Below are 26,058 nucleotides of genomic sequence, written 5' to 3' on the forward strand. Positions count from 1 at the left end.
TACCTACGGCGGTAACCTTACCATAACCAACCCACGCCACTGGGCTTCGGCTCTGCAGCTCTCGGGTCTCCCCGCGTCAGCATCCAGTTTGACATTGGCTCACGTGACCACTGGGCCAATGACTGGCGACAGTGGCGACACGTCACCCATGAATCAGGTCAATAGATCATGTGATGTGCAAGTGAGATAGCGTCAAACCGTATGTTGATGTCGGAGACCCGGGACCTGGACAGTCAGCGGGCAGCGATGGATCTGCAGTTTGGCAATGCGGGTCTGGCCACGCTGTGGTATTGTTCAAAAGGTCATAAAAGGTGAACACCCCTTTTAAAGGATATGAACATCTGTGGAGCCACTTTTTAGATTATTAGGTACTTTGTGGGCTAACACATTTTTTGTAATAGGCTTTTATAAAACCTTTTCTTTGTTTCGTGTTAAGTTTATGTTTCACAGTACAAGCTGCAGAACACCGCTCACAGTGAAGTCCATCAGACGGCTTGTTCTAGAGCCCTTCTCTCCTGGATGATTTTCTGATCCGATTATGGTCAAATCAATGCACAACATTATAAATCAGCTTAGAAGATCGCCGATAGGTTTTCATTAAACCTATTACAAAATGTTTTTTTAGCCCAAAATATGTAAACTTCCTGCCAGCGATTGGCTGCAGCGATGACCCGCTCACCTTGAATAAGATGAACATTTGTCATGACGTAAGGTGGAGCAGTAGGTGGGCAGCAATAGGCTGCATCAGGGTCAAAGTTCAAATCGTGGGAGCCCAGCGAGGACGAAGAGCGCAGGAACGGGGAAGCAAGTAAGAAGGCTTCCCTGAGCAGGCCTGCTCAAAGAGGCAGGGGTTTGCCAAAGCTCGCCGCCCCCCCAAAAAGGTGCATAACCCCTTTAATATAAAGTGAATGCGCACATTTGAACACTCACATTATGGGTTTGCTCAAGATAGACACCGCTAGGATATAAAGGCAATGCATGGCTTTATCCAGGGGGCCGCATCAATTAAATATACACACTAGGGAGGGGAGCGAAACCATTCCTTCATCAGAACAGACTTCTTGAGCAACAAGGGGTCGGCCCCACTGATCAGGAGGCCCCCCATTTAATTGACAGGGCCGAACATCTTTTCTAGCTCTGTCTCAGCAGTAGCGGCACAAGCGCACATGGCAACTGTACATGTGCCGCCGCTACTCTGAGCAACGGAGCAGGCGTGAGCTTTAGAGGGCTAGGCGAGACGTCCGGCCCAGTCAATCAAGTGGGGGGGGGGGGGGGGGGGAACAGCTGCCCCTCTCTGCTCAATGTCTGCCCTGATGAACGAATCATATATAATTTTTTATTATTACACACTTCTATGGTTCAGCAATAACAGTTTGAGAAGAGAACAAACTAAATATATGGATTATGACTTCCACAGAGTGAGCTTGTCATGGTGCAATATTTCACCTACACTTGATAAGCCTGGATTAAATAGATTTATTTATCAGAATCTCTCTCTCTGAGATTTGCCGTATGGTATGGAATAATTCACAGAAAACTGATTAGAACTTGCTGAAGATATATGTCTTGTGTGTACAAAGATTACAACACAATTAAAACTGTACTGTAAAGATAGTGCGGACCCTCAATTTCACTGGTGGGCCCAGGGAAACCCAGTCCAAAACTGTAAGTAACGCACATGAAAGAGGTTACAGCCTGGCAGGTATTGCGACCTCAGATGCATACAAAGTTATTACAGTGGCGATTCAGGATCATGGACATTTAAAAAAAATAAAAATAAAATAGATGTAGTTCACTTTAGTTCATGGAGCAAGGATAATGGGCAGCATACGGCATGACTGGCATCGACTTGTGGTGCGGTTTGAACTTCCTTCAAAGCATCAGTATCTGATCGGTGTGGGTCCAATTCCCATCACCTCAGCAGATCAGATGTGACCGCCGTGGCCTCTCCTCAGCCTTTGTGCAGCTCAGCCTCATTCAAGTTGATGGGCTGATCTGCAATACCAACTATAGCCACTATATAATGTATGGCGCTGTGCTTGGTATAGTACAGTGATAGGCAAACTGCGGCTCTCCAGCTGTTGCAGAACTACAACTGCCAGCATGCAAAGACTGCCTACAGCTTTCAGCCTTTAGCAGGGCATAGTGGAGTTGTAGTTTTGCAACAGCTGGAGAGCCGCAGTTTGCCGATCACTGGTATAGTAGAAGTGGTGCAGCCCCTTCAAACAGCTGATCACCAGGGGTCCTGGGGTCAGATGCCCCCCCCCCCCCCCCCTTCCAATCAATCAGATACTGATGACCTAAGGATAGGTCATCAATATTTATTTCCAGGAAAATCCCTTTAAGTCTGGAAGCACACATCCAGTTTTTTGAGCCGAGACCAGAATTGGATCCATCTGGAAGAAGTATAAGAACTGCCTTTATATTTTCCAGTGTAATTCCAACTAAAAGGGAAATCCATTACAGTACCAACAACGCAGCTTGCAGGGCCCAGTAGTGGAGTGTGTATACATTACGTCACGTGCTAGTGCAGTACCGGCACTACAACCCACTATACGCTCACATTCTTACCTTGGAGGCGGGGGTTTTGCTGCCTGCTGAAGTACAGCCGGCATATTCCCGTATATAAGCAGGAGCCTAAAAACAAAGCAGAACTGCTTTAAGAAACCTGTGGCAATCCATTTTTATTAGTACATTTAGCAGTTTTCGCTCACAGTCTGAATCCATATGCAAGTGAAGAGAGTGGGATGGCAGCTGCTGCACGGCCGTATAGTGGACGTGTAATTAGCAGCGGTATCTGCTGGCTCGCGATTCCTTTAAAAAGGGAATTTGTCACTTTAAGATGCAACTAATCTGAAGGCAGCAGGTTATAGAGCAGGAGGCGCTGAGCAGATAGATGGATATCTGGTTTTAGGGCAATAGATTCAGTATAACTTTGAGGTTATTCATTAAACTCAATGCCCTCTCTGTGCTTAGGAGTCCAGAGGGAGTTCCCTCTAAAGAGCAAGTCTTCCTCTATGACTGTCAATCACTGATAGGACCGCCCACTGGACTCCTAAACCTAGAAAGGGCAGAGATGTAATCTAATTGCTACTGCTGCTCCTTTCATCTCTATGGGGGTACGGCAGACAGCACTCTGCTGTACATGCCTGACCCGCCGCACCATTACTTTGGGAGTCCATGTTCTCAGTGGAGGTCCCAACAGTAGGACCCCAGCGATCTTAGTTAACACCCATCCTGTGGGATAACTTGCCACAACTGGAATATGCCTTTAAATTTTGCTGATCACTCCTGAGGATAGGGGCTCATGCACAGACCGTATGTATTGTGTGTTTCCGCAAAACACAGATCCTCAAAAAATACAGAGGACTCCCTGTGACATCCATGTTGCATCCAGTTTTTTTTTGGATCCACTGCAACAATGCCTATTTTACCCATCGCAAAACGAAAATAGAACATCTTCTATCTTTTTTGCAGGCTACAGAACGGACATACGGACCCATTCATTTCAATGAATCAAAAAAATGCAGATCGGATGGTCGAGTGCATGAGCCCTAGGTTTGATAATCAGATCAGTGATGGTTCAACTCCCAAAACGCCAGCTGATCAGCTCTCTGAAGGGCCACATAGCTTGGGCAAGTGATTGTGGCTGTTCCATAGCATACCAAGCACAGCGCCATACATTGTATTATGGCTGTACTTGGTATTGCATCTCAATAATATTCACTTCGGCAGCGGTTTTACTTCTGGCCAATTCTCGCATAATTGCCGGATCTCTCCGCCATTCCCCATTATAGAGAATGGGGCCAGAAGAAGTCTTACAAACCTCACGAATGCTGTTCCCTGCCAGAGAGCCGCCGCAAGTGTGAAACTAGCGATACATGCGAATGGGCTGCGCAAAGACGGACGTCACAGGCTGAGGAATAGGCTGCAGCAATTGCCCAAGCGTCATGGGCCCTTCAAACAGCTGACTGGTGGGGGAAGTCTGATTCGCACCAATTACGGTATATATTGGTAACCTATCCCCAGGATGGGACATCAGTATTTACATCCCAGAAACCCCCTGCTGTGCTCAGAATAAGCGTGAAAGGAGAAGCAGCTTTTATATGGCACTTGGGCCTCTTCATCCTGGGGATTGGTGTGGCCCCTTTAACAAATCTGTATTCAGTAATGTTCTAAGCTCCCCTAGTGGTGGCTCCCATGTAAAGCCCTCTATAAGGGGGGAGGGAGAGAAGAGAAGATATTGGAGGAGGATGCCTTGGATCCATGTGATAATCAGCCCCATTGTCATGTGATGGGGCAAAGTTACACGCTTTCTACCAACAACAAAACACTGGAACCCGAAATAACAGTGTTGAAAATGGTAGACATTTACTGTAATAAAAAAAAAAAAATAATCATTTATAAAAACAATCACAAGGGACGTGAACAGTATAAATTTATCTGAATCTAGTTTTCGCGCCCCGCTTGCTCACACAGTTGGGGGGGGGGCGACGTTCACTAGTGCTATCTTACTTGATATTCTGCACCACGGTATACACAGACGGGAGGAGCGGGAGTCATTAGTTACCACAACTACATGGATTTGTAGATCTGGCATCTCACCCCACAGTCATCAAGACAGACAGACAAGTGGCTGGCCCAGGGCTCCCGCCTGAACGTAATTAGGAGGACCTACTCATAACTAGCTCTGTCACTGGCCGAGAGCTGTTAACATCCATTTATCTAACATATAATAATGGGGGACTGCTTGAAGGCAGTCCGGTGGGAATTCACAGTATTCCATAACCAGTACCGTTAAATGGGCCACACAGCGAGAGAGAACAATCAGCTGGATCTGGTAAAGCTGGAGGACGCTGGGTATGGAATTATAGCTCCACTAGGCAGGGATCAGCAACTTTCGGCATCGCCAGCTGCTGTGAAACTACAACTCCCAGCATGCAAACATGCTCAACTGTTCTTTTAACTACCATAAAAGTGAATGGAGTTGTAGTTTCAGGAGTGCCAGAAGTTGATGATCCCTGCGCAAGGGTTTTCAGACTGCTTTCCCAGAATCCCGAATGCACCATATATCCTATCGGGCAAAATAATTTCCATTAGTAAGATTTAAAGGGGGTGTCAAAGACTTAAAAAAAAACAAAAAAAAACAAAAAGGTAGTCCTCATTTCCCAGTCTCTACTTCTTGTGTTTGTCAAAAGGAACCACAAAGCGAAAGCGACCACTCACTAGCCGCAGGGACTAATCCCAGTCCCCACAGTGACTGGTCGAGCGGTCATTTCCTGTGGGCTAGAAGTAGCTGCCAGCGGGGCCCAAGGAACAGAGTGGCAAGGAATCATTGAGGATAGTAGGACATCAAGGGTTTAAATTTACTGATAATACTGTATTTCAATGGCCACTGTACTTTCAAAAAAAACTTCTTTGCATAAATCAATAAGACAGGTGGAATATAAGAAACTTTGTAATCTATTTTATGCTTTTCCATGGTGACAGACTACAGACAAAAACCCTGTGTAGTCTGATCAGCAGTGCGATTGCTATTCATCTGTTCCACACTTCTTGTGACCCTACCAAATGTATGCTTGTCTGTTAACCAGACCCAAGTCCCCATGGTAAGGGCCGTAGACTCAACAGTAGGAGATTTTGTATTTATTTGTTCAATATGAATAAAACACACATTGTTATAGTGAGTGCATTTCCAGGAAAAAAATTAAAAAAAATTCTGCCCCATAAAAATTGTACTTTCAACAAAATTTAGCTTTAATAGTACAGGTGAATATAACTTGTAATAAACTTTATTATTTCATCAGGAAAAAAAACCGTCTCTCTCTCCCTGGAGCAGACTTCTATAGGCGCCATGTAATCAGATCCTTTACTAAACTGACTGACGGGGAGGCCACGCCGCTGACCTGCACCCCTTGCGGAAGATGCAGTGATGGCCGTGGAGGGATCTGGAAGGACGCAGGCGTTGGGGGACCAAGTAAGTATTCTCTGTATGAGGGGAGCGGGCATTGGTTTGGATAACCCCTTTAAAAGGCTGGGATGCTTTCTTAGAGAAACACACCGATTATTAAAAAATTATTAGTTTTTTTTAATTAAAGAGAACATCTATTACTTTGAGTCTTGCCTTTTGCTGAACTGTCTTCGTGTTAACAATAGAAAAGGACAAATTAATATCTATATCTATCTATACAACTGCCTGATCAGACTATAAAGGGGCTTTTGTTTGTAGTCTGTTACCACGAGACATGGCAATGCCTGCAGAAAAAGGACAATAATAATTGACTATTATAAAGTGTCTTCATTGAGTGTCTTAGAGTCATTAAAGGGATAACAGAAAATAATTAACTGCAAAAATAGACATTACATTTAGTAGAGTGACGGGACAGAGTATTGTGAAACCCACAGTACGGTAATTTAGTATCATTTATAATGTGCGCACTTACCTTAAAAAGTTTTTGAGAGTGTTTAATCATGAAGGTGACTCCGTTGGTCAGCTTTATTATATGTTCTTGCAAATCATTTGCAGTGACCTAAAAATGCAAGTAATATAAAGTAATATCCTGAAACCATCCGATAATTAGAACTGGATACAATTACATCAAAAGTCAACTTAGGCCATTCCCAAACTGACATTTTTAGCAAAATATTGATCTGATGAGTTTGCAATCTTCGATCCTTCATTTTCAAACGCCATGATATGAGTTTGCACCTTGCTCCTAGTTTCATCTCCCTCCCAGTAATACATGCAGGATCTGTGTGTCCAGGATGCGCTGTCTTCTCCTGCAAAACTGCCTTGGTGTGCTTTCCTCCTCATGTACAGACGGTGATTTACCCTACTTGGATGCTTCTATATATATATATATAGGGGATGTATTTATACCCTGTATTTATACCCTGTCATATGCACTGTTATGTAGCTTGAGAAAGGCCACATTGAGCATGCCGAAACGTCGCTTGAATAAAGTTGGGGTTCCTCACCCGTTCACCTTATACTGGAAGTGCTGCCTCATCATTCGTTTTTTATATATATATATTTTATATATATATATATAATATATATATATATTTATTCTATCCCAGCTATCAATAATGCTAAGAAAAGGGAGGGGGGAGAGCAGAGAGGTCAGAAAAAGGAGCAGCGTTCTGCTGGATTCGTGTCGGATTCAGCAGCACCAGCAGCTAAGTGAAGGATGTGCGCACATTGTGCAGAAACAACACAAGAGTAAATTTGTACTGAAAACTAATTAGAAAGCTGCTGATGTATATTTAGGAAGCAAATGAAATAAAAATAATTTCAGCCTTTAAATAGAATATGGGTAAGAACAAGTGAAAGAGAAATGCATTGGCTGCAGGATGTATTTGAAGGGGCCCTAAAGCAAAGGTCTACCTTCTCTCCATTTGCTGTGCAGGTCAATACAATCTACTGCTCGTCATCAGTCATTTAATGCAGGGGAGAAGCTAAACGTGGTTTTCTCCATATATAGCAGGGGTCGCCACCTTCTGCACTCCAGCTGCTGTGAAACTACAAGTCCCAGCATGCTCCATTCATTTCTATGGGAGTTTCAGAGAAGAGCAGAGTAAGTATGCATGCTGGGAGTTGTAGTTTCACAACAGCTGAGGTTTGCCTACTCCTGACCTAGTGTTCTGTACTAGTGTAACTTACAAAGTCTAGGAAAAAATCACTGCCCGTGCCCCCCATAATACTTTAGACCTCTGAAAGCATTTACATGTGTCTGAAATCAGCCACAGTTTAGCAATCTGCCGTTTTATCGCCTCCATCAGCAGGGAAATCTCTGTAGAAGCAGCAGCTGCTTCGCTCCCCACCAGGCTGGCATTTCTATGGGCGACAAATTGCCTGGCGAAATATTCCTCCTACGAGTCAGGATTCTGGCCGCTTACATTCTTGGGCCATACGATGTGTGGGGCGAACATCAGCGCCAGGTTGTGGGCGGACATCTTGTTGCGGTCCTGTTTTTTGGCCGTTTGGTACAGGAGATCCAGTAGCAGTTTGAGAAGATTCCTGTTGGAGGACGGCAGAAGTAAAAATAGAAGTTGCAGAGGCCTCCATTTGTCGCTCCTTATCTGGCGCCCCCGTCCGGTTACCCTTGTCATCAAGAAGCATTAGATCTGTGAAGAGGAAAAAAATAAATAAAAATATGACGAAGAAATACATGGCGCAATGAGACGGTCTTCATCTCTTCATATCCAGCCCACACAATGTCACGCGTTGGACTCCGCAGAGGCCGCTGTGCGTATTTCAGATAGGAATAGCGTCCGTCACCTACGCTGAATCATTAGGAATCAGCAAAGCTATGACCATAGAGACGTAACCAGAACCATCTTTTTTTTTTTAATACATATGTTTTATTGTTTTCAGAAGAGAAAGGAACAGGTAAGTTCTACATACGGAATACAAATTGTATGTTTTGTCTATAGTATTAACCATCATTATAAACTCTGCATTATCAACCTAGCAATTAACAGAGCAGGCCATATGAACATTACTATAAGTAACATTGGGAGAATAAGGGGAAGGAAATAGAAACAAAGGAGGGGTGAAGGGACAAGGAGTGTTAAGTACATCTGTACTTCCCCCATCTGTTAGGACTGTATTCAATTGGAGTAGAAGCAATAATCCCATGCGAGTTTAAACTTGGCTCGTTTGTTGGACATGGAAGCATTGACCATTTCATACAGACAGTTGTTGTCGACAGCGTTTATAATGTCAGTCAGTGGAGGAGGGTTTGGATTATTCCAATCGAGTGACAACTACTCTCATAGTTTTGGGGGAAATAAGTCTAAATCAGCGGAGAGTAAGGCCTGAGCCATAGATAGTGAGATTGGATATTACATATTTGAGTAAGAATAGATTGAGTTCCAGACCGGTTTGATGTCTCTGCATTCCCACAACCAGAACCATCTCGTTGGGTGGTCTAAAGAGAATCTTCCAGAAGAGTGGGACCCTTTTGTATTAATGCATCACACAGGGGTCTGACATCTTACAGGGTGCAAGTGCACCCACCAAGCCCACCTAAAAAACGTCTACCTAATAGGAATAGGAATCTGCTGCAAATGTATTCCATTCAGCAGCAACAAGAGAGCAGATGACGCACAGCATTTACGATAATGGATGCGAGTTACAGGCCGAGGGTCTGCAACATAAAGACCATATAAATGACAAGATGGGGCTGCTTGAGACCCTCCATCTATGAGCCAGAGATCAGCTAACAAGCGGGTGTTCTTGCACTGGCTAGCTTGGGCCATGCACCACAGCTGTAGTAATGTCTGAGAGGTCGCAGGTTTTTTCCTTTTTTTATAGGTACAACAAGTCCCTGGCGTTTAACCCCTTCAAATGCCATAGTCAATAGAGACTACAGCATCTGAGCAGTTAGAGGGAGGGTGCCCCCTACAAAAAAAAAAAACATATATTGGTGTGACAACAGCTAGCGAGACATTTTTTTTCAGAAGCCCATACCTGCCATGTTACCACTCCTATTGTTGTGTATAATAGAATGGGGGGGGGGGGGGGGGGGGGGGGGGGGGGGGGGGGGGGGGGGGGGGGGGGGGGGGGGGGGGGGGGGGGGGGAAGGGGGGGGGGGGGGGGGGGGGGGGGGGGGAGAATAAATAATAAAAAGTTATTCTCAGCAATAAAGTAGTATTGCTGTGAACAGTACAAAAGACCGAATGATCACAGAATCAAGTAAAAAACAAAAACAAACAAAAAAAACTGTTTTCCCACATTATCCTCAGCTTAGGTCATTAATATCAGTTCTGACACCCTGCACTTCCACAGATCAGCTATTCCCTGCAGTCTCCATTGCTGGAAATAGGACTTTACACTTTAAATGGAGCTGTGCTTCTGGATAGTGGCAGTGCTCCCATTAACTTTAATGGGCGTGCAGCTGCATTACCCAGCAAGGCCACTACATTTTGAACGGCGCTGTGCTTCCTGCTCCATTCATGAGCTAGTTCCAGCATCGGAGGCTGTAGGAAACATCTGATCGGTGGGTGGTGCTGGTTGTCGGACTCTCACCGATCAGATATTAGAAGGGTTATTACAAAACTCATTCAGGACTTGATTGTTGCGGGCTGAACCCAGACATACCCTTATTTTCACCCAGGCAGCCCCCTGAGGCTAGCATCGGAGGCATCTCATGCTTCGATGCGCTCCCTTGCCCTGTGCTACATCGCGCAGGGCAAGGCTCTTTGTTTTTAATAACACTGCCGGGCGGAAACTTCACTGGCTCTGATGCGCAGGCTTTAGCGCTGCCCTAGCCGGTTTAACTGGCTAGGGCAGAGCTAAATGCCGCTCATCAGTGCCGGTGATGTCACTGGGCTTCCTGCAGCCCCATGGAGAGCCCAGTACATCAGCAATTTAGCGCAGGGCAAAGGAGAGCATCGAGCATGAACTGCTCCGATGGCGAATCCCATAGGAGCCCGCCGGGGGCAGGCACACAGGCTCTGACGTTTCGTGTACAGCGCTGGGCCACTCCCTCTGGCAGGGATAAGCCTGTACACGAGACGTCATCACAGGAGCCTGGAGGATTAGGTCGGGAGTCACTGACCCGCAGCGCTGAGGGTGAAACAGGACCACAAGGAAATATAAAGACATTAACAAAAATATTGTTTAGGATGATTAAGGCACATTAGAATAAATATATATACCTTGGACAACCCTTTAATGACCTATCCTGAGTCCTGGGTCATCAATATAGGGGGCCAGGAAAACCCCCTTAACGGACTCTCGCCTTGCACAGACCCCGCAACTTACCTGCAATCTTTAAATGACCTGGGTAATGGCGGTGGGTCAGCAAGGGTTCGGGCAATTCACCCAGAAACATTTTAAGTAACGTGGCCACATCATTGGGGTAAACTCCCCAGAATCCACATCAATGTCCGTTCCACTATTGAGAGAGTCTTTAAGGATCTGCAGACGATTGCTGTTCCCAGGGATTCGAAACAAGCCTTCAGCGCGAGATCTGTGAGGAGACAGACGTGCAGTGAAGGAAACGCTGAGATCAATCGTAATGCAGTCTCGACCCCGCCACAGGGGTGTATGTTAGTAGATCGCCAGATTTATGGGAGACTGTTCTTTTTTGGTCCCTATTGCAGTTTTTTTTGTCCCTATTGCAGTTTTTTTTTTTGCATTATTTTTGCTGCTACCAGACACGGAAATTTACCCTAAGACTTTTGTTACCTATTTGATACGGTAAAGGGGGATTTCCAGTACACAAAAAAGGTAAATAACACCAGCATTGAGTCTTACTGCATTATATGGTATTGTTAGATGATGAAGCTCTAAATGCATTTTGACTCAATTCTTGACCTGCACCCTGTGTTTACAGCGCAAGACTCACAGCGACTGTAGCATCAGGTCTCTGCTTCTCCTTCCCCTCCCAGCTGGAAGATCACAGATCCAAGCAGGGTCGGCATCCTCATTAGTATTTACTGCAGTGCAGTGGAACACTAATAAAGTTGCGTTGGATATGGGTAAGAGGAGAGCTCTATTCCAGCAGATAGAGATTAACTAAAGAAATGATTTAACAGGTCTTCATCAGATTGAAACCTCAGACCTTCCGTACGACAGGAAGAAGAGTTTACCATTACACTACAGACCTGCTGCGTAGAACGGCTGAATTTTCGGTGCTTTAAGAGGACCTTTCGTGGGTCCAGACATTATAACCCAAGTATCAGGATACATAGGGCATAGATCGATCCCTGCACTATCTACACTTACTATTTTTTCTGGCAGCCGCTCACATTCTCCCTGGCTGTGACGCTCTCTGCTGCGATTGGACAGCGCTACAGCCAGGAGAAGGAGACGCCCACAGAGAAAGACTCAGTCTCCTCCTCATTGTTCTGATGCTAAAATTAGCATACCAGGCGGGAGAATACAACGAGGGCCACAGCGGAGAACGGAGCGGCGCCCAGAAAAAAAAATAGTAAGTGCAGTTAGATCGCTGCACTATGCCCTACATATCCTGATACTTAGTTTATAATGTCTGGACCCATGAAAGGTCCTCTTGAAAGGGGTTCTCCCGGGAATTAAGAAAATGAAAACATGCAAATATTACTTTATTATAAATATATTCCCAAATATCTTTCATTAGTTATAACGGCTCATTTTGTCTAGGATGCAATGATAAGGAGAAGCAAAATGGCCACCATCTTGTTAGGACACACAGAAACCTGTCCTAATCACACAGGACGACAAGTTACTTCACCACAATGAGCCATAGTGCTGCCTCATCCTCCTCTCTGCTCGTCAGGGATTATGATCTTGACTACAGTTTAATATGATATTTAGCTGAATCTTTGTGGAATAGAGTTCATCAGGAGGCATCAAGTACAGAGAGGATGGACTGTAATAATGTGGGGCTGTGGTAATGGAGACTGTATACAAGTGCTGCTGCTTATTAGCCACATCTGCTCATGAACTCCATTCCTACAGAGATTCCGCTGAAGATCTTATCACTGTATTCAGGATCATCCCTGACAGCTAGAGCAGAGAGGGGGATGAGGCAGCTCTTTACCTCAGTGCTGTGAAGTAAATTGTCCTCCTGTGTGAATAGGACAGGTCTTGTGTGTACTAATAGGACGGGGGCCATTTTGTTCCTCCTAATGATTGCTCCCCAGACAAAACGAGCCTTTATAACTAGGGGTGGGCGATATATGCGATATCACGATATGAATCTGTGCAACAATACAGCTGGACCGCAATATGACCACAGAGCGGTAGTGAATTGAAGAAGCTTCTCACCGCTCCGTGGCTCCGGCTCCAGACTCCGCAGTCCTCACCGCTGTACTGGAGTGGCCAGGCGTGCACACAGAGTCAGCCCGCTGGCTGACGCTGTGTGTGACGTCAGGTCCCGCCCAATACATGCTGGAAAAAGATGCGACAACCTCCGGACTGCAGAGCACCCTGCAGGAAAGGCAAGTATAGTGATTCTTCTGGCCAGAGTTTACTGAGGGGCGGGCAAGATTAGGCGTGAGTGAGGCAGAGGAACTTGGCACTTTCAGAAAACTCTCCGCCCCTGGGCACTTGCGACGGCTCATTAGCGCATCATAAAAACTACTTTTGGCGATTTGGATGATCTTAGAAACAAAACAAAAAGGTACCATCTGGGTCGTGCATGTGTCCCACTGAACTATATGATCGGTTTAAAACCGTCAGGTTGGTGACAGACTCTTTTTAAAGATAGGATTTTTACAACCTTAGTCTTTTTTTATTTATATCACAAAACAGTATTTGGTATCCCTTTTATCACTGTACCCCGTCCAATATAGTAAGCATATTATTGACGGTGATTTGTAAACAGTGTGGATAAAAATGGGGGGTGCACATGGTTTGCCTGCATGGAACCCTGAAATTCCTGAGGGCAGCACTGGATCCAAGCCTGCTTGAAGCCCTGCTGGAAAAACTCTGCCCTTAGGCATCATGCATCACACACAAATTGCAGATCCGCAAAACACAGATACTGGCCGGCTGCATTCCGTATTTTGCAGAACGGAACAGCTGGCCCCTAATAGAACAGTTCTATTCTTGTCTGTGATGCAGACAATAGGACATACGGTCATGAATGCACACTAAGTAATTAGTTTTTTTTGTGGCCCCGTTGAAGTGAATGGTTCCGCATACAGCCCACCCCCCTTCCCCCCCCCCCCCAAAAAAATATTTAAAATATATATGTTTGAGCCCTAACACACAGCATCATTGCTGACAACATGACTACAGAGCAGAGTCCTCAGACGTAATGATGGGGTGTCTGCAGGACGGGGCCCTACAAGTCTTGCCACGCCTCAGAGGTACCTGTGATGTCATCGGGATAGAGAACCCGTCACTTTCTGGTCCCTGGGGGAGGGGACGGTATCTCGTCACTTCCTGGAGACAACAGTAATCTAGGACATTAGTCTGTAGGAAGGAAGGAAGGAAGGCAAAATGGACACCACCAGGGAGGCAATTCTCTGTCTGTGCACCCAAATTGACTCCCTAAACCTATCAGAAAATGTCACAAGCAGCGAGGGGACAAGTACAGAGCTCAATTCTCTTCACTTGCATTCCCGTCATGTACTGGAGGTGCACACAGCACATATTTCTGGCCCTTTCAGTTCTGCATTATTACAATAAGTGCTTGCAAAGTATTTCACCATTATCCATCCTCAGTGGTAGATAAAGAAAAGAGAAAGGATCCCGCTGACTCACAGAGGTCAAGGTACTTACTTTTGTGCAGATACTCGATGAGCTGGTATATCTGTGCAATGCCTTCTTCTGTCAGAGGTGCTCCAAAGACTATGCCTTTCTCTAGAGAACAGAAAGAAATACATGAACTGCTGGGGCTGCCCTCTCTCCAGCGTTGGTTGCCTTTGATGCGGCTGCACAGTACATATACTCTAAGGGCTGTTTCACACGAGCGAGTCCATTGCGGGAAACGCGCTCCGTGTGTGTGATCCTCCTCTCTGGACTGATCATGATTTATAATGCTATGCGTCTCTGCTTGACCTAATTTCTACAGAATCATACTGACAGCTTTATGTCACTATGATTATGTGGGGAAAAAAAAGGCCATGCAGAGACACATAGCATTATAAATCATGATAAGTCCATAGCGGAGGATCACACACACGGAGCGCGATTCCCGCAATGGACTCGCTCGTGTGAAACAGCCCTAACACTGAAGACCTGCGAGTAGAGAGGAGCGAATTTCTTAAAAGTTAGATTCGGCTGATTCACCGAATTTCACAAAAGAATTTGCTTTGTGACAAATTACTTAGTCACGAAGCGCATTTTATTTTGTAAGTGGCGGGTGCAATGCCCCCGTCATTGTACCCCTCAGATGCCGCGTTCATACATGATCGTGGCATCCAAGTGTAAAATTAATTTAAAAAAATTTAATCAAACTTACCGCCCTACATTTGCTCGCAACGGGCCGGCCGCCGCCATCTTGATTGAAGATCTCGTGCGAAATCCTGTGCGGAGTGAGATTACGTCATCACGCCGGCCGGCGTGGTGACGTAATCTCTCACCGCACGGGATTTTGGCTGAGATCTTCAAGCAAGATGGAGGCTGTCGGCCCGTCGCAAGCAAATGGAGGAGGTAAGTTTTAATTTTTTTTTTTTCGTTTTTTTACACTATTTCAGGTTAAATTGATTCGCTGACATGAAGCACGAGGAAATTCGCTTCTAGGCGAATCGAATGTATCCTGAAATTCGGATTAAGTTCCACTTCGTGGGATTCAAACCGCTCATCTCTACCTGCGAGCAGAGTTATGTGCAGCTTTATACAGTCTACAAGAGCTTTTCTGAAGAAAGTGACATTTTGTATCGGGTTATTTTGTTCTGGCGGGTGGAAATAAAGAGCATCAACCCTTCAGGGTTTTATCACAACTCATTCTAAAAAATATATATATTGTGTACACAGTACACGGTCAAGTGCTATTATTCTGACCACTGCCTGCTTTCAAAGTCAGCAGCGTGTAGCTCACAAAGAAACCTGTTGAGCGATGCGCTCTCTACACACATATCCTTTGTTGCTGTGAAGGCAAAAATTTCCATTGTTCTTGTGATACAGGAGTTAAATTTCAGAACGTGCTGTCATTTTCTGTTTACTCTTGAGTCCAGTCAGCTGATGGCTCATGTAGATTTTAGCTCTAATTGCAGCACGCCAGACCCGCAGGGTATTGCGATAGTGAGGTCACGGTTATGGGCAATCGAGGGTTACTCACTATTTGGGTGAGAACCCTGGGCAGGCATGCGGCAGTGAAGTAGAGGTAGACACAAGTTCCTCTGGGGCACACTCGGTATGTAGGGACCAGGCCTGATGGTGGATGAGGTGCCCTGGATGTTACAGGTATTTTGAGTGCCTGAAGCAAGGTCCCTTTTGGAATCGTGACGCCAGTGCCTGTAGCGGTGGCACACCGATTGGTAGGAGTAATAAGTGAGGTACACAGGTGGTATAGTGAACCAAACGTTGCTTTACTTAAACAGTCCAACTTTGTACATCAAGATGGTAATGCAGTCCCTTATATCAAGTGCTTCACAAGCAGGCTTCAATACAAATACTGGCAGGTATAATTCTGTGCAAGATACTCAGAGGGTAAATCCACAACACACTCAGAATCAGGTTGTACCTTCTCCTCAGAAATAGTGTACGCTGTTCTTTAGAACTCCTGTCTGGTTTCTATCCCAAGGCCCGGATGCCTAAATGGTGGACTAAATCCTTGGTAAAATATATCTTCCTCTCGTATGGATTCTTGCTCTCACTCTATAGTTCCTCTGCCCATTAGCTTACTTATCTTAGCTGGTTGCACTGTCTCCGCTTGACTTGAGGGTAACTGCAGGTTTTCTCCCAGGAGGTCCTGTCCTACTACTGGGGTGACTTCTGAGCTAACTGAGGCTCACTTGATCTACAGGCAGGCTAGGATTCTTCACTAGCCTCCTGGTTGTAGCTAGCAGCCAGGGCTATCAAGCTGCATGTCAGGAGGAGGCCCTCAGCATATCTCTGGCTGGTGCCTTCTCACTTCTGTCTCCACAGACTCCTGACTATGAACTCCCTCCTCCCTGTCTGGGCCTGGACATTTATACTAGGGGCTCCCTATCTCCCTCTAGTGTCTAGGATGCCTAACTACACCCTAATAGGCCTGCTTACACATAAGGCTGCATTCACACGTCCGTGGTGTGTTGCGGACCCGCAAATTGCGGGTCCGCAACACACCAGCCCGGCACCCCCATAGAAATGCCCATTCTTGTCCACAAGCTGCGGACAAGAATAGGACATGCTCTATCTTTTTGCGGAGCTGTGGACCCAAAATCGGGGCCGCGCTCCGCAATTGCGGCTGCAGACAGCACACTGTGTGCTGTCCGCATCCATTCCGTCCCCATAGAGAATGAATGGGTCCGCACCCTTTCCGCAAAATTGCGGAAAGGATGCGGACCCATTTTGCGGACGTGTGAATGGAGCCTAACACAGGGGAAACATTGCATATAAAAACACATAGAAAATACACTAAATGCCTGGTTAAATATAAGATCACTGTCCCTTGTGAGTAGAAGTAACACGCTAACCAATTGACCCTTGCGTAGTGCCCACGCCTATCTAGTGGGACACTACATAATCTCCTGACCTCAAACAAACACTCATTTAAGCCATATTATTAACATTTTGATAATAATTTAGTTATATAGCGAGTGTTTATGAGGTTAAAAGAGCAGATATGAGAGCTCTACAGGTCAGCTGATGGGATTCAAGAGAAAACAGAAGTCAGTAAATACTGAAATGTAACTCCTGCATCACAAAAACTACTGAAGATTTTAAGACCAATTGCAAAAAAGATTTTTAGTGCAAAATGAGTAGATGCAATTATTTAAAAAAAAAAAATGCCCCCAAAAGGTATTTATAGCCTGGCCTCACTTCAGCAAAAATAATTTATCATGTAGATAAAGTTAATACAAGGCCCTTACTAATGTATTGTGATTGTCCATATTGCTTCCTTTGCTGGCTGGATTCATTTTTCCATCACATTATACACTGCTCGTGTCCATGGTTACCACCCTGCAATCCATCAGCGGTGGTCGTGCTCACTCCCTCAGTCCCAGCCATCAGAGAGGCCGGCGCTTTTTTTCTATATTGTACAAGTACGACCAACGCTGCTGGATTGCAGGGTGTTCGTAATGCTGGAAACGACCAGTGCTCTGTGGAAAACACTGACTATTGCACACCATTCTTTCAGGCCCGGGTAGAACTGAAGGGAGGATGCACTTTTTCTTGTGGCCGATTATTTGTACTTACCTTTACGCTTCAGAAAGTTGAGCGACTTGAAGAAGTTAGCGGCTGTAGCGTTAGGTCCGGGAAGTTTCGGTTCCACTTCTCCCATGAGCTCGGCAAGATCTGTGCCGGGCAGGTCCAGCAGCCTTGTGATGTTGCTGACCACCAGCTCGGTAAACACTTCCGGATTCTCGTGCCGAAGCTTTTCCACAAAGAAGTCTGGGTTGTAAATGACGGGCTGGCTTCGTAGGGAGGCATCATTACAGATAACTATACTGCACAGCGAGTCACTGGGAGGGAAAGGAAAGACATTCATATGGAAATGTATATGGTAGAGGACATGAAGGTCAAAGCAATCTACAGTCACAAGAGCCCGATTACTGGTAAAGCTCCTGGAAAGCTTAGGGCTCAGCGGGTTGTCTCTCACTTCAGCAAATAGCATTTATTATGTAGAGGAATTTAATACAAGGCACTTACTAATGTATTGTGATTATCCATACTGCCTCCTTTGCTGCCTGGATTCATTTTTCTATCACATTATACACAGCTAGTTTCCATGGTTACGACCACCCTGCAAGCCATCAGTGGTGGTCGTGCTTGCGCACTATAGGAAAAAGCACTAGCCTATGTGCGGTCTCACTGTCCCGGCCACCAGAGAGGCCGATGCTTTTTCCTATATAGTGTGCAAGCACGGCCACCGCTGATGGATTACAGGTTGGTCGTAACCATGGAAACGAGCAGTGTATAATAATTGCTCTACATCAGACATCCTCAAACTGCGGCCCTCCAGCTGTTGTAAAACTACAACTCCCACAATGCCCTGCTGTAGGCTGATACCTGTAGGCTGTTCGGGCATGCTGGGAGTTGTAGTTTTGCAACAGCTGGAGGGCCGCAGTTTGAGGATGCCTGCTCTACATAATAAATGCTATTTAGACAACCCCTTTAATGATCCAGTCTGGCTTTGTTCCATATTCCACATACATTATTATATTAGATTATTGGATTTAAGGATATGTGTCATCTGAAAATTACCTAATGATTAAAATCACATTTCACGTTCAACATATTTTTCAATAATTTATGTAATTTTGAATTTTCCACGTCAATACCTATATTTAAAAAGACCTGCGGTGCGGATTGAGATGCACAGCGTAAAATGTGGGGGGAATCTGCAACAAAACCTGCATGTAGAACACGCTATGCAGCAGTAATGCTTCCGCTGCGCAGGCCCATGCAACAGTCCTGCAGGCCTCTTTCAGACGAGCGGGACTGTGACCTCCCATTATGGACACTGATCGTTTCACAGGATTGAACGGCATTGTAGTGAATTATAATGCTGTGTGTCTCCCCTGAGAAAGGAGCAGTGTCCATAACGGGAAGTCACACTCCCACATGGAGCGCGTTTTTCCATATTGGACATGCTCCTCAATTCATACAATTGTATTTATGGGTCCGCAAAAGATGCTGACCACCAACTCCACCTTTATACTTCCGTTCCGCGACCCCTAAAAAAAAGAAAAAGAAGAGCACGACCTGTTCTTGTACACAATTGCGGACAAGAATAGGCATTTCTATCATAGGGCTGGTCATGTGCGTTTTGCAAAATGCAGAACGCACACAGCCGGTATCCGTGTTTTGCGAACCGCAAAACACATACGGTCCTCTTAATGTACCCTTAATATAATTAACTTAACATCTTTACACATGGACGTTCTCCTGAGTTCGATACTAAACAGCTCGGCCATCGCCGCCTTGTTACATCTACGTTCCACTGAAGAGGATGAGAGAACGCGCTCCTGAGCCCCACGGGGGGGATTTACTCTGTTACAAGACACGTCCGCACAAATAACTTGACCTTTTACAACTATTCTGCCATTGCTAAGGGGCTTTACCAGGATTAGATCCACAGATCACACACAGCAGCCCCCACATAGCGTTATATACCGTCCATACAGCGGCCCGCGGACACCAGCATACGCAGAACACACACATGGATAACATAGATAATGCTTACAAGAGCGCGGAAAGCTTCTGGAGCGGCATTAATGAGGCTGGAGAACGATGTCAATGGCGCTGTGTGCCATGGACATGGGGAAGTCATACAGCCCCGGCACATTCCTGACATACTGCTCTGCACAAAGCCACATTGTACCGACGGCCACAGACATTACTGGATCTCAGCACTCACTATTCTGCTGGTGCAGTCACTGTGTACATACATTACCTATCCTGTACTGATCCTGAGTTACATCCTGTATTATACTCCAGAGCTGCACTCACTATTCTGCTGGTGCAGTCACTGTGTACATACATTACATTACTTATCCTGTACTGATCCTGAGTTACATCCTATATTATACTCCAGAGCTGCACTCACTATTCTGCTGGTGCAGTCACTGTGTACATACCAGGATGGATTTGATTTAAATCACCATTTAAATCACTAGTCAGTAAGGCTTGATTTAAATCATAGTTTTCTACATAAAGACTAATTCTTGCTGGTATAACTTATAATATGCAAGTAGATGAAGATTTAAACAACTTTTCATATTAGTTTGATTAGGTGGATTCTGCATTCATAGGTTTGTAGAAGTTAGGATTAAGGTATTTTTCTCAACTCTGTTCATGTTATAACATTTTTGCTGTGAAGAGGCCTGTGATCTCTGCTGAGTCAAATTCAGTTTTGAGAACTGCAAAAGTAAACCAAGCATCTGTGATAATATCTTGTAGGCAGAGAAACTGCCCAATAATCTTACAAAAACCTCTGGAAGAGCCGGACATTGTGAATGGATTAATGGAATTTATTTACCAAAAAAATTACACATATAGAAACATAGAAAGGTGTCGGGAGATAAGAACCATTTGGCCCATCTAGTCTGCCCAATATACTGAATACTATGAATAGCCCCTGGCCCTATCTTATATGAAGGATGGCCTTATGCCTATCCCATGCATGCTTAAACCCCTTCACTGTATTTGCAGCTACCACTTCTGCAGGAAGGCTATTCCATGCATCCACTACTCTCTCAGTAAAGTAATGTTTCCTGATATTACTTTTAAACCTTTACCCCTCTAATTTAAAACTATGTCCTCTTGTGGCAGTTTTTCTTCTTTTAGATATTCTCTCCTCTTTTACCTTGTTGATTCCCTTTATGTATTCAGCAGTTTCTATCATATCCCCTCTGTCTCGTCTTTCTTCCAAGCTATACATGTTAAGGTCCTTTAATCTTTCCTGGTAAGTTTTATCCTGCAATCCATGTACCAGTTTAGTAGCTCTTCTCTGAACTCTCTCCAAAGTATCAATATCCTTCTGGAGATATGGTCTCCAGTACTGAGCACAATACTCCAGATGAGGTCTCACTAGTGCTCTGTAGAGCGGCATGAGCGCCTCCCTCTTTCTACTGGTAATGCCTCTCCCTATACACCCAAGCATTCTGCTAGCATTTCCTGCTGCTCTATGACATTGTCTGCCTACCTTTAAGTCTTCTGAAATAATGACCCCTAAATCCCTTTCCTCAGATACTGAGGTTAGGACTGTATCACAGATTTTATATTCTGCTCTTGGGTTTTTACGCCCCAGGTGCATTATCTTGTACTTATCAACATTACATTTCAGTTGCCAGATTTTTGACTATTCCTCTAGTTTTCCTAAATCCTTTTCCATTTGGTGTATCCCTCCAGGAACATCAACCCTGTTACAAATCTTTTTGTCATCAGCAAAAAGACACACCTTACCATCGAGGCCTTCTGCAATTTTGCTGATAAAGATATTAAACAATATGGGTCCCAGAACAGATCCCTCAGGTACCCCACTGGTAACAAGACCTTGGTCTGAATATACTCCATTGACTACAACCCTCTGTTGTCTGTCTCTCAACCACTGCCTAATCCATTCAACAATATGGGAGTCTACGCACAGCCTTATTCTACATAATTAAAAAACTAATCTTTATTTCATGATGGAATAACCTTTGGATGGTAATATATTTTCCTCAAAAAGTATTTTATATTAAAAAAAGAATCTGATTTAAAAAAAAAAAAAAATCATTGATTTTTATCCACCCTGGTACATACATTACATTACTTATCCTGTACTGATCCTGAGTTACATCCTGTATTATACTCCAGAGCTGCACTCACTATTCTGCTGGTGCAGTCACTGTGTACATACATTACTTATCCTGTACTGATCCTGAGGTACATCCTGTATTATACTCCAGAGCTGCACTCACTTTCCTGCTGGTGCAGTCACTGTGTACATACATTACTTATCCTGTACTGATCCTGAGTTACATCCTGTATTATACTCCAGAGCTGCACTCACTATTCTGCTGGTGCAGTCACTGTGTATATACATTACTTATCCTGTACTGATCCCGAGTTACATCCTGTATTAGGATACTTTTGCGGATCGGTCATGGATCTGAAAAATTGCTTCCGTTACAATAATACAACCGCATGCATCCGTCATAAACGGATCCGGTTGTATTATGTCTTCTATAGCCATGACGGATCCGTCTGGAACACCATTGAAAGTCAATGGGGGACGGATCCGTTTTCTATTCACTCTTGCAGGAATGAGCCCAGGCCCGCCCTCATGCAGGGAGCAGGGAAAAGGGGGGCAGAGTTATGGCTTTAATGTGATGTAGGAGGGGGGGACACATTGTGGTAGGAGGCGCGTCTGGGCTCTTTCCTGCAAGAATGACACCCCTCTGGGCACCTTAGGGTACTTTCACACTTGCTTTTTTCTTTTCCGGCGCTGAGTTCTGTCCTAGGGGCTCTATACCGGAAAAGAACTGATCAGTTTTATCCTAATGCATTCTGAATGGAGAGGAATCCGTTCAGGATGCATCAGGATGTCTTCAGTTCAGTCTTTTTGACTGATCAGGACGGAGATAATACCGCAGCATGCTACAGTTTTATCTCCAGCCCAAAAAAAACTGAAGACTTGCCTGAATGCCGGATCCGGCATTTTTTTTCCATAGGAATGTATTAGTGCCGGATCCAGCATTCAAAATACTGGAACCGTCCTTCTGGTCTGCGCATGTGCAGACCGAAAAAAAAAGTTAAGAAAAAGAAATGCCGGATGCGTTTTGCCAGATGACACCGGATCCGGCATTTCAATGCATTTTTCTGACTGATCAGTCTTACAAATGCCATCAGTTGGCATACGTTTAGTCGGATCACTCTGCCGCAAGTGTGAAAGTAGCCTTAAAGAGAACCTTTCACCAGAAGAAAGCATCTAAACTGACTATACAGACGTGTAGAGCGGCGCCCAGGGATCCCCCTGCACTTACTGTTATCCCCGGGCGCCGCTCCGTTCTCCGGTTATAGCCTCCGGTATAGTCATAGTTAGGCTCCACCCAGGGGAACCTGCCGCCGTCTCTTTCTCCCATGCTGTAGCGCTGGCCAATCGCAACGCTCAGCTCATAGCCAGGCCATATTTACAGGGAAAACAATAGCGTATAAAAAGCAACGTCAAACAGGGTCTTTTCTATATTTGAAATACAAATAAATTTTAAAAAAAGAGACCGTATTTGTGTGATAAGATGGACCTGATAAGACATCTAGGTTTTAGGCTAGGGCCGCACGGAGACGTGTCGCACGACATACAGGGTACGACTACACTGCAACGCGTGTTGAGCTACACGTTCTGTAATGCTGGTCTACGGTGGCGCGCTGGGCCTGCGACAGGACACACAAAAATCCATTTTAGGCCTCTTTCACACTTGCGTTGTCCGGATCCGTCGTGTACTCCATTTGCCGGAATTACACGCCGGATCCGGAAAAACGCAAGTGAACTGAAAGCATTTGGAGACGGATCCGTCTTCAAAATGCGTTCAGTGTTACTATGGCAGCCAGGACGCTATAGTAACACTAATAGTAATAGTAATAGTCACCTGCACACACAGATATCCCCCTAAAATAGCTAAAACTAAAAACTACTTCCAAAAATATTCAGCTTTGATATTAATGAGTTTTTTGGGTTCATTGAGAACATGGTTGTTGTTCAATAATAAAATTAATCCTCAAAAATACAACTTGCCTAATAATTCTGCACTCCCTGTACTTACCGTCCGCGCGGCTCCCGGTGCGCTCCAGAGTGACGTCAGAGCGCCCCATGTGATCACATGATCCATGCGCTTGGGGCGCCCTGACGTCACTCTGGAGCGCCCCGGGAGCCGCACGGACGGTAAGTACACTGCTCCCCCGCTCTCCGCTACACTTTACCATGGCTGCCAGGACTTTAGCGTCCCGGCAGCCATGGTAACCACTCTGAAAAAGCTAAACGTCGGATCCGGTAATGCGCCGAAACGACGTTTAGCTTAAGGCCGGATCCGGATCAATGCCTTTCAATGGGCATTAATTCCGGATCCGGCCTTGCGGCAAGTGTTCCGGATTTTTGGCCGGAGCAAAAAGCGCAGCATGCTGCAGTATTTTCTCCGGCCAAAAAACGTTCCGGTCCGGAACTGAAGACGTCCTGATGCATCCTGAATGGATTACTCTCCATTCAGAATGCATTAGGATAATCCTGATCAGGATTCTTCCGGCATAGAGCCCCGACGACGGAACTCTATGCCGGAAGACAAGAACGCGAGTGTGAAAGAGCCCTTCGATTTTTATCGTGTAGCAGCATGCCGCGGTGCGACACCATAGACCAGCATGACAAGATTTCCCACAACACACATCTTTATCAGGATCCCCGTCACACCTCAGGGAAAGCCTCGCCGCCTCCGCTCCGCAGGTCCGGCGGTCTATCCTGCAGTCACCGCTCGCGCCGCACTGTGACCTGACCGCATGCATTGTACACGCACTACAGCCTGACATTGTACGCAGTCAGGACACCTGGAAGAAATCCAGAGAGCGGCGAGTACAGCGCCTCACTCACCGCTCCCTGCGCCTCCTGGATGCATAATGAAAGTGCCCCCCCAACTTTATAAAGTGGAAAATCCAGTATAGAAGTTATATGGACTATCGAAGAGCACAAAAAAAAGTGCAGTTAGTCGGGAGTACAACTAGGCCTCATCCAGCCGAGCGTTCCTCCCGCAGCGAGTCCGCAGAGCAGCACCCGCCCTGACGGGAGTCACATAGCATTATATTGATTCATGATGCTGTGGTGTAACACTCTGGCATCATGCCAGTGTTATCCAATACATTCCAGAACTGTAAGGGTTACATAGCATCATAAATCCATATAATGCTATGTGACCCCCGGCAGCGCTGGGAGGTCAGGCCGGGAGCTGCGACGAGTGAATGGGGGCACACTGCGCTTGCGTGGCCACCGCTCCAATTCATTTCTATGGCGCCCTCCACCACCCTTTCCCGCTCCGTTCTCGGTGTAGGTGCGGGTCCTAGGGATATGCCCCCAATGTCTGTGATGGGAACACCCCTTTATTGATAAAGCGGACTATTTTGGGAGACTACAGGCCAAGGTCAGCCTCCTAAAGGGACTCTCTAGAATGTTTATATCGATAGCCCCAGATACACCATCAATATCTGATCGTCGGAGGTCCGACACCCCACCCCCAACCATCACGGTTTTGAAGTAGCTCCTTCACCAGAACTACACAGCGCCCCCCATTGTGTGGTGGACGGAGCTGGTAACTGCAGCGCTGCTCCCATTGGCATAAATGCTGCAGTTACCAGCCCCGTCTACTACACAATGGGGGGCGCTGTGAAGTTGTGGCACAAAAGCTACGTGAAAAAATAAAAAAGTAAAAATCAATAATAAAGTGGATGATAACGGAGTCGTCACGTGACCTCACCCGCAGCCTCCATGATAATGATAACACCGGGGGAGGAGCCAAAACATGACAGGATAATAAGAGACACAAAAGGTGTTCACCGTCTGAGCATCACTCGATACGCTCCCGGTGTAGAACTACAAGTGCCAGCCTCCCCTCCGTGCACGCTGATACTTGTAGTTCTCCAGGGCCCAGACACTGGGGGGTGTCAGAAAGGCGCCGAAAAGCCCTACACAGATCCCGAAGACTCGCACACGAGAACCCCGGCCTCACCGTGTCACCCCCTGCTCTCTGCCGCCCGCATCCTCCGTTGCTGCCATCTTGTTTTCAAATCATCCGCCGCCGTGCCGGTTACACCCCTTCAGGTCCCCCATTGGTTCAGCGTGTCCCGCCCTACCGCGCTGATTGGTCAATTTGAATATCCTTGCCGCTGGTGGGCGGGGACGAGCTGGAGCCAGGCAGGTTGATTACAGGAGACTGGGGCTTGTGTTCTCGCGGTAACTGACGAGACTAGAAACAGCTGGAGCAGCAGCAGCTGTGCGGGAATGAGCG

At 45.8% G+C, this 26,058-nt stretch overlaps 1 protein-coding gene across 1 annotated transcript in view; it reads right to left on the reverse strand.

Moving 5' to 3' along the window:
* The window catches only part of ARHGAP19 (Rho GTPase activating protein 19), a 37,653-nt gene extending 11,826 nt beyond the window's left edge, over positions 1-25,827 (reverse strand). The window contains 9 exon segments of the mRNA XM_040437324.1: positions 2,572-2,637; positions 6,444-6,530; positions 7,900-8,058; positions 8,060-8,127; positions 10,772-10,870; positions 10,873-10,979; positions 14,218-14,302; positions 17,786-18,051; positions 25,780-25,827. Coding sequence (XP_040293258.1) covers positions 2,572-2,637; positions 6,444-6,530; positions 7,900-8,058; positions 8,060-8,127; positions 10,772-10,870; positions 10,873-10,979; positions 14,218-14,302; positions 17,786-18,051; positions 25,780-25,826 — 984 coding nt within the window. The 5' untranslated portion in view covers position 25,827.
* Between the last annotated feature and the right edge of the window lie 231 nt (positions 25,828-26,058).

Source organism: Bufo bufo, chromosome 6 (assembly GCF_905171765.1).
Source record: "Bufo bufo chromosome 6, aBufBuf1.1, whole genome shotgun sequence".
NCBI lineage: Eukaryota > Metazoa > Chordata > Amphibia > Anura > Bufonidae > Bufo > Bufo bufo.